The sequence below is a fragment of the Rutidosis leptorrhynchoides genome, chromosome 2, assembly GCF_046630445.1.
Source record: "Rutidosis leptorrhynchoides isolate AG116_Rl617_1_P2 chromosome 2, CSIRO_AGI_Rlap_v1, whole genome shotgun sequence".
Lineage (NCBI taxonomy): Eukaryota > Viridiplantae > Streptophyta > Magnoliopsida > Asterales > Asteraceae > Rutidosis > Rutidosis leptorrhynchoides.
Genome location: NC_092334.1, coordinates 409842345 through 409857934, shown reverse-complemented (window position 1 = coordinate 409857934; position 15590 = coordinate 409842345). Strand labels below are relative to the sequence as shown.

Sequence of the window (15590 nt, the reverse complement as noted above, 5' to 3'; positions counted from 1 at the left end):
CATAATCGTAACAAACTTTTGTAACGAACTTTCATGAAAATACGGGCTGACGTGGCATAGACGCTCCACTCGTGAGTTAAGGCCCAGATATATATGGTATCCGTGTGCAGGTTACTGGGTATCCTACACACTTGGCCAAGTAGAAGGGCTTATTGTGTAAACACAGCCTTAAATTGTTAAGTGTTTTTCACGACACTCTTCATTCGGACGGTCTTCTAAATGAATTGCATGTTAATTTTTATTTCACTTTCCATCCGGCTAGCTTTTAAACGGCTGACACGTCATCATCGTGTCCCGTAGTCGGTTTGACTTTGATTTGTGTCTTGCTTTCAGCCGGTTTGACTTTCATGTTAGTTATGTAAGTCTTATACATACAAATAAGGCTTTATTTGATACAGATTAAATATGTGTATTATCAATAAACAAATAAATAATAAATGAAAAAGATAAAACAGAAATAAAGTTGAAGAAACAATGCCTTTTAGCGGCAAAAATCAGAGGTAAAAATTATTAGGAAATAGTAATACTCAATTTTCTATACTGGGATTTATATTGATAACATTACTGGTTTTACCAAATCTTTCTAAATCACATCCCACGGAAAAAAGACTTACATTGAAAGTTTGAAAATGTACTATAGCAGATTATAATTGTAAAGTAAATTATAACACTCAAAATTGCATTAACATAGATCTTCCTCAAATTATATTTTTACAGTAAAAACTCACGAATACAGCTGTGTGTGAGATCTAAGTGCTTGCATATAAAGACCTTTTACAGCTAGACCTGAGGCTGAAGTTGACTTTTCTGCTCCTCCTCCTCTTGTAATGCAGTTTCTTTCAAATCCATATGGCCTGAAATGGGATGACAAAAATTACATGTATTCGATTCCGTCTGAACAGTAGTTTCATCTTTTAGGAAACTTTTAGATTACAATATTTTCTCATCATGAGTCTTGCCATTGTTGACAGATATTTTTTTATTATACATTATAAACAACGGTCAACTAGTTGTCTAAAACTAAGTGCTCAATCAAAATGGATAAACGAAAGAGGTTTTCTCTGTACAGCTACATGGATAGGGAGAATTTTTTTTTTTTTCCTCAGATGCACTTGGAGATTGATATTTCTGAATTACGACTACAAGTGTATGCTGATAAGATGGTATTTAAAATCTGTGCCTTAAAAATAGTGAACATGGTAGCATTAACATACCAAACAAGGATACCAACGACGCGGGCTTGGAAGCACCATTCGCCCTCATATCTACACCTGCATAGAAAATAATAAAATTATACTTCTTTGGTTTTGATACATAAAAAAAATGCAACATCCGGATTAAAAATACGACCAAGTTGACAAACATGTCCATATCTTGATATCAGTATCCATATCTTACGGAGTACTAAAATAAATGAAATCAATCAAAGTTTGGAAATGATGAAGTCATGAGCTACCTCATTTCTAGATAACACTAATATAATAATATTAATTAATAAATGATATTCTAATAACACTAATATAATAATATTAATTAATAAATGATAAAAAATAATAATAATTTTGCAAGTTGTCAGTCATCTCTTTCAAAAATGTCCATTAGACAGAACCAATAAAAAACGCTTTCTCAAGCAAATTTAATCATACAATATAATAAATATGAGATAAAAGGTGTTGTAGTAACTGACTATTTATATAACCACAATTATTGGTAAAATTGCACATCATTAAAATTGATGTCAAGTATCCAAAATTCTCGATATGATCTTTGATATCGGACAGTTGTGGAAATGGATATAATCATTCTTATATTCACAAGCAGCAACGATTACTATATAGAAAGATTGTGATGTAAGGTTACATAATTATTCATTACCATAATCGAAAATACATTCATAAGGTATAGTATACGGCTCTTTTTGGCTTTATATCAATAATGTTCTACATACATGTCAAGTCACAAAAAACATACTAAGATTATGCTTTCCAGAAGCATACCTGGTGTTCCAACTGATTTCAACATATCCGACTTTTTGAATGTATATCCTATGAAATTGGAGTCTGTTGATGTTAACATCTGCAGGTTTACACACCAATGAAAAGATTAAAAAATAGAATTAACCAAATTGATTAAATGCAAAGGCAAAAAAGTTTCACATATACTAGATGTTGTTACCTTTCTCCATGGTCCCACTCGTGGTACCACCGACTGAGGATCTTCCACCTGTAAGTACCAAGATTGACACGCCAACACATGAAATACAACTTAAATAATGACAAAAACAAGAATCACCCTTTCAAGGATCAGAATCAAATTATATTGAAATTCTATAACAAAATCAAATGAAAAAAAGAAGCTAAACTAAAAAATGAATATGAGTCATTCTAACAATTGATGATAAAAAAATAGCTAAACTTTGGTAGATTTGTAATTAGTATAGAACTTTGCCAGCTATATTAGAGTCAAGGACACCTTATCATTGAATAAAAGGGTTCCATACTTATTTGAGTTTTTTTTCCTTCTTTTTTTGAAAGACATTTATTTGGAATCACTGATGGGGAATAACCCACCCACCAGATCATTTTCCATGCACACACACACAAACACTTTCGGGCGGAACCCCGAACCGCATTACAAGGACCCGATCCTTTTACCATCCCGAAGGGCAGGCGGAGCGGGCCGAAATCCTAGAATACGGGTCGGTAAAATCTCCCCGGGGTCACTCCATAATCGGGTAAATACTCTGGAATGTTTTAAGGGAGGGGACTCGAACTTGAGACTTCCCGCCCCCATCCAACACACAACTTGTTGGGTATACCACTAGGCCACAAGGGCGGGTACTATTTGAGTTACATCTACAATTTACAAACTGCCTTTCAACCTTTAATAAGTGTTGGTTCTTCAGGCTTCAAGATCTATGAACAAGAGAGATCCCTAAATATCTATTGAAAAAAGAGATGAATAGATAAAGCGAAATTAAAGAGTGACTTATAAGTCACTTGAATGAAATTACTTACTTCAGGAAACTTCTCGAAATTCTGAGTATCCAATTCTCCAGTGACAACAGGTTTGTAGGCAGCCTCCATTTCATACAATAAATCCCACTTGACACCATTGAACCATGGGTGTGCCTGAAAGAGCGTTATAATTTATAACTAATATGTTAAAACTGAAAACTTAGATCATCTTAAATATTATCACCCATTGAACACATATTTAGCCATTTATGGGTATGCAAATGATGAAATTTAAACGGTTTCCCTACCTTTATTTCGTCCACTCCACCTGTCCCCAACCTTGATTCCACGTCACATAGCAAATGGCAGATTAAATCTCTAGCGTCTTTTGAAACTTTTGGTTCCTCTGGGAACTTCAAACATGTTCTCCAGTTTATGATCTTGCGACACGTCATCCTCGGATCGTCAGAGCAAAACGGGGGATAGCCTATAAGCATCTCGTACAAGATTGCACCCAATGACCACCAATCACACTCCATACCATATCCCTTTTTTAGCAGCACTTCAGGTGCCATGTAGTCAAGTGTTCCAACTGTGGAATATGCCTATAAGATGGTGTATTATACAAATTACATGTCAGAATGAATATAAACACAATTGAAGTTCATCGAAAAATTATTAATATTAAGTAAATGTGAAGACAAATATAGATGACAGTTATACCAAGGCACGTCGATTACGTTTCCACTGTTGCAGCTTCTCTTTTGGCATTAACCAAGGAGCTTGCTGCCCATCAGTGTCATTTATGGGCCCTTGATTTGCATAATCTTCATCATTTAGCAATATTGAAGAAAATTTACTTTCCAAGGGCTTACAAAGTCCAAAATCAGACAATTTTAGATGCCCATTTCGGTCCAGTATCAAGTTATCTGGTTTAATATCCCTATAAATGAAAACAAGTTCTGCTCATGTTTTTTCCTTTTACAAAAGTTGCAGAAAAGGAATTTGCATGTAAATGTTCAAACACAAAGGTATTGATTGCAGTTAAAGAACTTGCAAAACTTGTGACAGAAAAATAGATTATACATTTATACCTATGAATGTAGTTGTGCTGGTGAACAGAATGAATGGCCATTATACTTTCAGCCATGTAGAATCGCGCAACATCTTCAGAAAGAATGTCTTCTCTCATCAGCAAAGTCATGATGTCACCTCCAGGTAAATACTCCATAATAAGGTACAAGTAATCAACATCTTGAAAAGAATAGAAGAGTTTTACAATGCATCTACTATCAACCTCCACAAGCAAATTCCTCTCAGATCGAACATGTTCAACCTAAGTTTACAAGAATGAAAATATATCAAGCAACAAAATGCATCCAGAAACAATGGTCATGATGAGATAGTTAAGCCATTTGTACTTTTGCAGTATAACATCATTAAGCTATAATCAAATACCCTAAATCCATAAATATACATTGAATCACATCATTGCAACAATACTACATGCCCCATAAACTAAAGATTGAGTTAGCTGGTGGAAATGAATAAAATATAGTGATTGTACCTGGCCACGACTAAGCATCTCAGATTTCTTCAACTTCTTCATTGCAAAGATTTCTCCAGTAGTTTTCGCACGACATAACCTCACCTGCATAACAAGTTTAAAAGATAAATAGATTGATATCTACCAAACTAATTATATCCGTAGTACCCAAAAAACAAACATACACATATATCTGCCAATCAAATTATCATAACTAGATCCACAATGTTCATCAATCAACTCGCATAATTTACAATTCTAGTTCCTAACATTTTTTAAATTGCTGATTTGCTCCAAAACAGATCAATATTCCCACAATAGCTTAGAACATTACCATTCTACCGTTGCATATAACTTTCAACTTCTAATTCTAATATTGATTACATAAAAACAAAATTTCTTTTACTGGCGTCTTGACTGCCGTTTAGAGCCTAAATTGAATTTCTGGCGGGATTTAAAATCCACGGAAATTTGATTCTACCATTTTCATGACGTCTCAATTTTATTTTACTATTTTTCTAAAAAGTTTTCTACTTGTTGGCCGGAGGTCCACTCGGAAGCAATCTCTTTATCCGTCGAATAGAGAGGGGATGACTTTCTCTACTTTTGAGAGTGTTTTCACTCTGGGTGGAGAAATGACTTGTTTTTATTCTCGGATAGGGGAAGGATTGTCTACATCTCACCTCCCCATACACCACTCGTATAATATTGGGTTTTGTTGTTGTGGTTGTTGTTGTATAAAAACAAAATTTCTTATAATGTGATTAATCAAACTAGGGATTATACCTCACCAAAAGCACCTTTACCAATCAATGTCAAAAGCTCAAAATCATCAATTCCAATCTTATGCCTTTGCAATCTCATATACTCAGTCTCTTTCTTCTCCAAATTCCTCAACATCTGTTCTTCTTCCTCAGTCGAAACTTGCGCTTCAGCCGCCTTACGCTGCAAAGCGCGTCGTCTACAAACACAATCATTTCACAATCACAATTTCAACACTAAAACGCTATAAGCCTATAATCACTTCAATTAGCTACATACCTTTCTTTACGATCTTGCAATCCTTGTAAGTAATTCTTATAATGATTCTCAATTAACTGTTTAGCAGCAGCAGCTTTCTGTCTAGTAACCGGCGATGAAACGGAGACATCGGCGGCTTCAACTTTGAATCCTTGATGATCGGGCCTATTACTTGTTGTCGGTGATTCAATTTTGATTGACTTTGCATCACATGCGTCCATTGTTGTTTAATTGAGGTTGAGATCTAAAATTGAAATGAATGAATGAATGAATGAAGAGAAAGGGGAATTAGGTTAAATTAAAATTAAAATTAAAAATCGAAGGCTGTGTGTTGTATAATTGGAATTGGAATCTTATGACAGTTATGATAGTGATGAAATCGAGGTTTGGTGAAAATTTTCATTTGTTGAGTCTGTCTGACTGACAGTAAGTATGCTTATGCAGGGAATTGATATTTTCAAACTTCATTTGAATAGATCCACTTAAATTGACTAGCACATTAAATATGAGTGGATCTATTAAAATTTAATTTGGATATATCACCACCCATGCGTATGTATCTATACCTCTATCTCTGGTTGCTGTACATGTCATCCATTTTGACAGAATTTTTTTTTTTTTTTTTTTTTGGAATACTAGTTTTTTTACGAGGGAGGTGATATTTCCAGTTTCATTTTTTTTTATAGATCCACACTTATTATAGTGAACTTTCTAAAATACCCTTTATGTAATAACTAGTTTTCGAACCCTCGCTTCGCGCCGGGGGTTCGATTTTTAATGTATTTTATTGTGTTTAGTTACAGAACTTGCGAGTGAAAAATCAACATATATGAAAAGTACCCTAAATATTTAGCGTTTTTTTAAAAGTGTCCGTTTTGCGTATAGTTAGTGACATTGTGTTCATAAAATTATTTCGAGTTTAAGGATGGTGTCGGAAAAATTTAACTCATTGCGAGCGAGAAGATATGACCTGTTGTGAATATTTGAGTGGAGTTTATTTAAGATATTTTATGAAAATTTTGATTTGACGCTTTAACCCCCTCTGTTGGGGGCCGATTTTAATTTTTGAACAAAGTGTGAGGGGCTTTTGTGGTGTTACTTGAAAGAAAGAAGGGATAAAAAAAGTGAAAAGACGAAAATATCCCTGATAATATTCATAAGTTTTGTCTAATAGTTAATATGGTAATTAGTTTTTCATTTCTTATCACTTTCTCTCTCCTCCTAGTAAGAAATGCACATTACATCTTCTTCAACAAACTCCATTGTTATCTGCTTCCGCTCTTCCATAAAAACTTTCTAGCTTCATTTTCTCTCCTTTTTACCAACTATTTTTGAGAGACGGGCCTTCTTATTTTGTTGTTTTTACTCAGAAGACTTATTCGATTTCGGCAATAATGTCTTCCATTTTGCACCTAAAATGTTCCCTACTTTAGTGAGACTTCTGAATTTCAGGTAAAAAACTATGAAGATTCCCAAGTTGCTAAAATTTTAATTCCTTAACCACTCAAACGTAAAATACAAAATAAACAATAAATACGGATATATAAATATTAAAAATAAATACAAATTGAGTGCATTCCTTAATCCCAAGTCAAGATACAAACCCTCAAATTTAAAATTCATAGACCACGATTAATATTTAATAAAAGCACATAGTAATAAATAACCAATAACCCAGAATAAAGTGGGAAAACATTATAGATTGTTATTAGAAGCAAACCGATGATTAAACTCGTAAATGAGCAAATGAGAAACCCCCATATTTATATTCTTGATACCGAAAAAGTTGCTTTGGGTTTTGAAATATGAAAGGAGAGATGAACCAAAAAAAGTTACTCTACATAATATTAAAAATAAATTATAAGGGTATTTTTGGAAGTTCACTAAAATAATGTTGGATTTATAAGATTTGAATGTGGAAATATCAATTCCCTTTTTACAACTACTTAAGGTTGTGTTCATAGTGAGAGTAGCAGTTGATATGCCGGTTTGGTCTCAGTAATCAGAAACTGACATTTCAAACGCCGATTTATTATACGTGTCTCTTAATTATATTAAGTCTGACCTAATATTTGCTTATTGTACTGGAAGCGGCATTTGAAATGCAGATTTCAGTACTTTTCTGAATCCCTGCGATTTTCAGTTCATTATTGCTGCAAAGCTACAATATCGTTGAACCATTAATGCAAGGTTGCAAGCCTATCCAACCCTAGTACATTATTACAATTATTTTTTAGTTTATTTGCAGATTTTTTCTTTTATTTATAGAGTTTATATTGTTGTTAATATGAAACACTAAACTCATTTAATCTCCAAAAGCGTTCAACATTTGTTCAATTTGTTAATCTTAAAAAAAAAAAAAATTTAAAAAAAAAATAAACACACTTAACTCACTTTATTGGTTGAATTTTGTTGAATTATGGCTCATTTTGTTTGGGGTCGTGAAATTGCATTTCGAAATGGTTAGCTGAGTGGTGATGATCCATCACTTAGAGTCATGTCTCCACTATACCAAAAACTTAATTGTGTGGCGTTAAATGAAATTGCTTACCGACATGTGGGTGCTGATCCAAGATCGTGTACCTTGAAAATGATTATGTGGAATGACTTCTTCGATAATGTATATCCGACTGAAATTTACGACGATCGTTCTTTGGAAACCATGTATTTTTTGGCTCGAAAAAATCCACAATACAATGCTCAAATTGAAATTCAGTTTGAGCAAGTCTTTCCGACATAACAATCTAATTTTGTGGATCAGTTGCAAAATCTAATGCAATTTTCTCAAGTTCTACAAATCGGGGACAGTGATGCATCCACATCTCAATTAGGATGTGTATTTGTACATATAGATCAAGTTGAGGCTGAAGATGAAGTTGATGTTGATGAAGAAAATTAAGGACATGATTCCGGTGATGACATGTCAACAACGAGTGAGGTTACGTTAGATGCGTTTATTGTTGACGAAGATGTTTCTGAAGACGAACAAAACGTGGTCGAGGTGCCGATCCAAGATCCTGTAGTTTCACCTTTTCGGGTTTCTTAATGTCGAAGATGAGTCTGATCGGCCTGCATTCGATGATGATGACGGGTTAGGACATGATTGTTATAACCCATATACCGGTGTATGATTTTTAGAATCAAACAAGAATTGAATAATGTTTTGCGTCATGCTCGTATGATGCCAATCAAAGTGTGTATTGAATATACCTTTAACTACACAAGAGAGCACTTCCTCAACCAACACAAAATTGCTTATATATGGGGTGCACCACTATCCAATACTATGTGGGCACAATATGAAGATCTTGAAAAACTACCAGCCACCTATATAAAAACATGCTATAACATGCAAGCAGGCGAGTACATTGTCCACTCCACTTATCAAAGAAGCGGTGATGGGGGAACCGAGTATGGAGACAGGAAGTGCTCGTATGGAAGATGGAAACATCAAATAATACCTTGCTCTCATGCATTGCAGTATGTCGCCAATGAAACATTGATTCAAAGACCATGATTGGTAAATTTTACACAACTAGCAGCTGAAGAGAACAATATCGAGAAACATTTACTCCACTTAGAGACGTGACATACTGGGCCAACGCAACTTGGTCAATTAAGGCTAATTCAATGCGACTGGTTACACATTGGGTAGGAGACAGCAACGACGATCCATAATGAGATGGATGAAAATGACAACATAGCGAGAGTTCCACCAAGGTGTGGAATTTGCAGGCAAGAAGGAAATAATACAAATTCGTGTCCTATAAGATTTGGTTAAGTTTGTTGTACTTCCTTTGTTGTAATATAATTTGGATTATTTTTAATGTATTTTGTTCTATTATTTTATTTGTGTTAATTTAATAAATAACGACACATATATTATTGACAACTACAATACATATTAAGGTAAGCAGACAGATAATTATAACACAACTACTACTAATCTATTACAACTAACTTAAATTTATTAAAGGTCTAGATGCGCGATAGTATTCACCATTACTATCATATAGCCTATCGAATTCAAGTGCCTCTTCAATAATTCCAAATAAAACATATAACTCAATATTTTCTGAAAGTATACACGTTTTCCCTACTAATGCGATTCATTCTTCATCAAAGTTCATTTGTTCGGGTTCAGCAATTCCTTCTTTGTAATAGTATATGTCCATTGAATCTGGATTTTTCAGTAACTTTTCTTGGAGGAACTTTTTTAACTTCTCGATACCAAATCCAAGAACATCTACATTACTAAACGTAGTTTTCTACTCTCCTGTGAATTTTGTATCAACATTCCATACAATTTCATAGCCGTGATATACGTCAATTCAAGCGTACTTTAGATCCATGGTAGGTGTGTGCTTATGCAACAATCAATATGCACTTGTATAACGATAACTCTGCAAAAATCGGCTTTACAAAGGCCGGTTTCAGACATATCAGATAAAAGCAAAAATATTACATAATTATAATCCTAAAAAATACGATTATTTTACATAAATTAAAATCCTAAATAACACAGTACGACTATTATACCTAAATTAAAATCCTAAAAAAACAAAAATATTACTTAATTTATAATCCTAAAATATTAAAAAAAATTACGCAGACGTTTCTTAGTCAGAATCCGTACAATAATGCCCATCAATATTGTAAAAAGGCCCAGCGAGTTCATCGTCTTCATGTTTGGCATTTTCGTCGATGTAACGCCAACCCAAAGTTTCTTCATCTTCCAAAACTAAATAAGAGAAATTCTATTTGAATGCGAATCTACGTTTTCTTTTATATAGTACCATTGTTCGTCGGACCGAATGTACGTAACACACTCTTTCGGAACACTGTGATAATACAACACATCAGTGTGTTCGAACGGTACATTTTTTTTCATAAATGTAAACAACTCCAGTAAATCAAAGTCACGAACGTCATTGTCTTCGAACAAAGCTTTCGAAGCAAGCGTATAATCGTCAATTTTATTGTAACACCCCATATTTCTTAAACATGTTGATTTGGACGTCTTGTGAAGTTTTGAGGTACGAGTTTGATCTCTATAAATATAAACCTCAACCGCGTATAACACTTAAGTTGATCGAACAAATTAAACGCTTGAAATGGGATGTCGCGCTCGCGACATAGCAGCTTACTGTCGCGAGTTGAAGGCAGAAATACTGTTCGCAATCTTGTAATCTCGCGGTCACAATTCCCTAACTCGTGGTCGCTAAATGACGTGGTCTGAACAACTATTTCTTTGCTACGAGGGATCTAGGTCGCGATAGGTACCTCGCAGTCGCGATGTTTCGGCCATGATTTTCATTTAAACTCGTTTTAAGAGGGTTTTTGAAGGGTGTTCTTGTCTTTTCACATTAGGGTCAGATTTTTTGGCCACAAAACTAACCTCAAGCTCATCTAGAGCTCATTCTTATCAATTTCAACACTTTCAATTTAGTGAGAGAAAACTAGAAACCCTAGAGAGAGAAAGTTTGATTCTAGTGAAGAAGAAGCTAGTTTTCACCATCTGGAGTTGGATTTTTGTTAGATCCAGTTGCTAGCCATCTTTTGGTATTGTGGTAAGTTCCAATTCCAAGTCTTAGTGTTTAATTTGGGTTGTGGCTAGAGTTTTGTTCATGTGTTGGGTATAAGCCCCATTTCTATGATAAATGGGTGATTTTGGGTAAGATTCATGTAAGGGTTTTATGTGTATATTGGGGTTTGTAAGCTTTAAAGTATTGTTGGAACACTAGCTCACTTAGTTTTTAGTGAAATGAGTGTCATTAGGGTTATGGGTGACCCAAATACAAGTATTGACTTTGAAATTGATCAAATGGAGGTATTGTGACCCAACTAGCAAGATGAGATGTTTATTGCTCAAAACTTGTGTTAGTGGTGTGGCTAGACTTTAATCACTAACCATTAGTGATTTATAATAGTCTTAACCTGGTGTGAGTGTCATTAATGCCAATGGGTCACAATTGCACCTTGAGTCATTAATGCACTAGGATTGTAAGTTGGTAAGTAGTCTAACTTGTTTATGTGTTAAATGTGTAATTAATGTAGTAGGTGCATTGCATTGAAGATTGCGGTATTTGGTTTCTTGACTTTTCACCTAAGTGTTAAGGTAAGTGGAATAATTATACATGTATGTATATAATGTATTTATTTGTGTGGGATACGATGTGGGATTAAAGTTCGGGCGTGCGATACCACATCGTGTTGGCATGAGTTCGGGCATTCGATACCATGTCATCATGTGTGTGGGCGTAAAGTGTGGGTTTAAAGTTCAGGCGTTCGATACCACATTTTACGTGACAGGTGGGTTTAAAGTTCGGTCGTTCGATACCACCCCGGGGTTTGTGACTTATGGCATATGTACACTAATGGTTGTTGTGAATGCCGATGGTCTTTCATGAGTACCATTCTCTTATTCTATTGGCTAACCATGGTTATGTGTTGTAGTTTTAGTACATTATATTGTATTGGTTATATGCTATTGATCATGCTAGCTTGTGTTGTATTGGAGACTTTTAGCCTTATATACTTTGCGATGGTATTAGATTGCTAGCATTTATACGGTATTTGTGTAAGCGTTTGCAAGTAAGTAGATTATATATGTAGATGTATAGTTATTGCATTCCTAAAGCGTCATGCTTACCCTCTCGTTGTTTACTCTTTATAGGTTCAGGTGTGGATAAGGGCAAGGGTAAGCTTGTGGACTAGAGATATCCATCTAGTGGGCTTTTGGAGGACACTTTTGGGAGTCGACCTTTGTTGGGTAGTTTAACCCCAAACGCAATGCTTATGTTTTGTTTAGAGCTTAACCTCTTGGGTCGATATTACATTTTGATTGTACTAAACATTTAATACTCAGAGTATTGTACTAAACGTCTTAATGTCATTAAACGTGTATGGTGGTTGATTATGATCCGAGAAACATAAAGTGTTGTTTTATTAATCGTATTAATGTTTTAAAAAAATATAGTCGGGTTAATGACTAGTTGGGTCATATCAAGTGGTATCAGAGCATGGTTTAAGGGATTTAGCCGACTTGAGATAGGTGCCTAGACTTATACTTTATCGTGTGTGCATTTTATGCGAGACTTGTAGGAGACGGGTCGGACCGGGATTGGTTAGTGCCTTAGCATAGGTGAACTAACTATGTTGTGATTATACTGTATTGTGTTTGCAATCGTCGAGCAACATAGTCGTTGTACTAGCGAGTTGATGCGACGTGCTCGCGTAACAATGACTAGCTACCATTGTTACGGGTTCAAATCGTGTCAAACAAGTGATGTACAACGAGTGTTGAGCAAGATAGGATGGTATGGTGTGTGTGTTGTTTTCTTGTGCTTCGTTGCTTAACTTATTTCATTTTTTAGAATGAAGACAAGAAACATGCATGATAATGGAAGTCCAAGTGATGAAAGTGACTTCACGGCCAAAGTAAAGGCCATCTTGGAAACCCATAACGCGGAGTTCCTCGTGAAAGTCAAGAAAGTCTTTCAAGAATCGGTTGATGAGCAAGTGACCGATCTCATAAAGGAATAAATTCGTGCTATTATCCAAGAGGAGTTTGAAAGGAGGTTTCCTAAATCTCAAGGTCTGTATGTGGAAGGCGATGCGGGTGATGGTGGAAAGTGGGACTTTCTTTACAAAAAATTCAAGATTTCCCAACCTCCCACATTTGATGTCGAAAGGGATCCGCTCAAGAGTACTCATTGGATCTTCGATATGGAGGGGGATTTTCGTACTAGTGAATGCCCTCTCGATAAAAAGATGAGGTACGGTAATAGTATGTTAAGGGGTGATGCAAAGCTATGGTGGGATGGGAAAATCCGAGTTTTTGGTGAGGAGCAATGTATGAGTTTGACTTGGGATGAGTTCAAGATGGAGTTCTTTAGAGAGTACCGAACTCAAACCGATCTTTCGAGGCTAAGAGATGAGTTCTGTGCTTTGAGGCAAGGGTCAATGGATTTGAACACTCTCAAGTCCACTTACTTATCAAAGACCCAATTTTGCCAGGAGCACGTGGGTAATGATCGAATGTTGATGGAAGACTTTTATTGAACTTTGAATGACAACTTGCAAGAGAAGATTAGTAGAGGGTCGGTGAAATCTTTTGATGAGTTGTTTGATGTGGCTAGGGGTTTTGAGTCACTTGTTCCGAAAAAGAGTGATTTTGCCTTTAGCAAAAGAAAGTTTGAAGCTACAAGTCATTCCAAAAAGAGAGCAAAGGCGCAACCGAGAGCGTCGGTAGTGTGAAGAAAGGTTCTTCCGGAAGTTATGTGATGACGTGTTATAATTGTGGGCAAAGGGGTCATATGTCTCGTGATTTCCCGAACCCATCTTCTAACAAAATCACATGTTTTAATTGTCAAAAGGAAGGGCACCGAAAGTCAGAATGTCCTGATTTGCGTGGGGATCAAGTCAAGAAGCTCGAAAAGGCGGTGGGTACGGCTAGGGGGTGAAGTTATTTGATGACTAATGAGGAGGCCAAGAAGTCTAACAAACTCGTCTTAAGTACTTTTATGGTTAACTTTAAACCCACGAAAGTGCTTTTTTATAGTGGTGCTAACTAATCATCTGTGTCTCCAAAGTTTGTGCCTAAGCTTAATAAACTGCTAGCTAAGTTAAGTCATCTGGTAGAAGCCGAAATAGCGGATGGTAAGACGGTGCTAGGGGTTGATGTGTGTAAAAATTGTGATGTTGAGTTTGGTAACGAAATCTTTAAAAGCGACCTCATTCCGATGACTTTGGGTTTATTTGATATTGTTGTTGGCATGGATTGGCTCGATCGTATATAGCCGATATTGCATGCCAAAAGAAGTTTATTCGGATAAAGACCCCAAGTGGGGAGAGTTAATTATTCATGGTGAGAAACGGAGAAGACTTGTGCCATTATGCACTTATGCACGGGCACGTCGGCTCCTTGGTGGTGGTGGTATGGATTTTCTTGCACATGTAGTTGATACTCGTGAAGAGCCTCCATCCATTCGTAGTATTCCGGTAGTGAACGAACTTGAAGACGTGTTTCCGGAAGAGTTACCTGGTGTTCCAGCGGAAAGACATGTTGAGTTTTGCATTGAGTTGGTTCCGGGGGCTACTCCCATTGCTAAAACACCTTATCATTTAGCACCAACAGAAATGCAAGAGTTGTTGAATCAAACCCAAGAATTGCTAGAGAAAGGTTATATTTGACCGTGTGCTTCACCATGGGGAGATCCGGTCTTATTCGTGAAGAAGAAAGATGGAAGTATGCGGATGTACATTGTTTATCGGGAGTTGAACAAAGTGAATATCAAGAATCGTTATCCATTGCCTCGGATCGACGATTTGTTTGACCAACTCCAAGGCGCGACTTATATTTCTAAAATTGACTTATGGTCCGGTTATCACCAAATGCGGGTCCGTGAGGAAGATATTGAGAAGACGACCTTTCGAACTAGTTACGGGAATTTTAAATTTGTAGTAACGCAATGCGTTTTGATCTTACGAATGCACACGCAGAATTCATAGATCTTATGAACCGAGTGCGCCAAACTATGTTAGACAAGTCGGTGATTGTGTTCATTGACGACATACTCGTTTATTCTAAGAGTATGAAGGAACATGAACATATTTATGTGAAGTGTTGAAGACGTTGCGAAAGGATAAGTTGTATGTTAAATTCTCCAAGTGTGAATTTTGGCTAAAGGAAGTGCAATTCCGTGGCCATATTGTGAATGAAGAAGGTATTCAAGTAGATCCAGGGAAGATAAGGGCGGTAAAGATTTGGGAACAACCGACTACACCAACGGGAAATTCGAAGTTTTCTCGGATTGGCCGATTATTATCGTTGGTTTATCCAAGAATTTTCTAAAATCGCTTCTCCATTAACCAAGGTGACAAGGAAGAACGTGAGATTTAACTGGGAGAACGAGCAAGAAATTTCTTTCCAATTGTTGAAAGAGAAATTGTGTCAAGCTCCAGTGTTGGTATTACCGAAAGGGATTGAGGATATGACGATTTATTGTGATGCTTCAATCAATGGGCTCGGGTGTGATCTAATGCAACGGGATAAAGTCATCGCT

The 15590-nt window shown here is 35.9% G+C and overlaps 1 protein-coding gene across 1 annotated transcript; it reads right to left on the bottom strand.

Annotated features, from left to right (window-relative positions):
- Nucleotides 1–546: 546 nt before the first annotated feature.
- LOC139892283 (uncharacterized) lies at nt 547–5785 on the bottom strand. Its single transcript, XM_071875333.1, has 11 exons — nt 5545–5785; nt 5290–5464; nt 4525–4608; nt 4052–4293; nt 3681–3900; nt 3266–3562; nt 3018–3131; nt 2176–2223; nt 1998–2076; nt 1215–1271; nt 547–854 (listed from the first exon to the last, which is right to left on the bottom strand). The coding sequence occupies exons 1-11, from the start codon at nt 5742–5744 to the stop codon at nt 781–783; spliced, it is 1590 nt and encodes a 529-aa protein (XP_071731434.1). The 5' UTR covers nt 5745–5785; the 3' UTR covers nt 547–780.
- Nucleotides 5786–15590: the final 9805 nt, after the last annotated feature.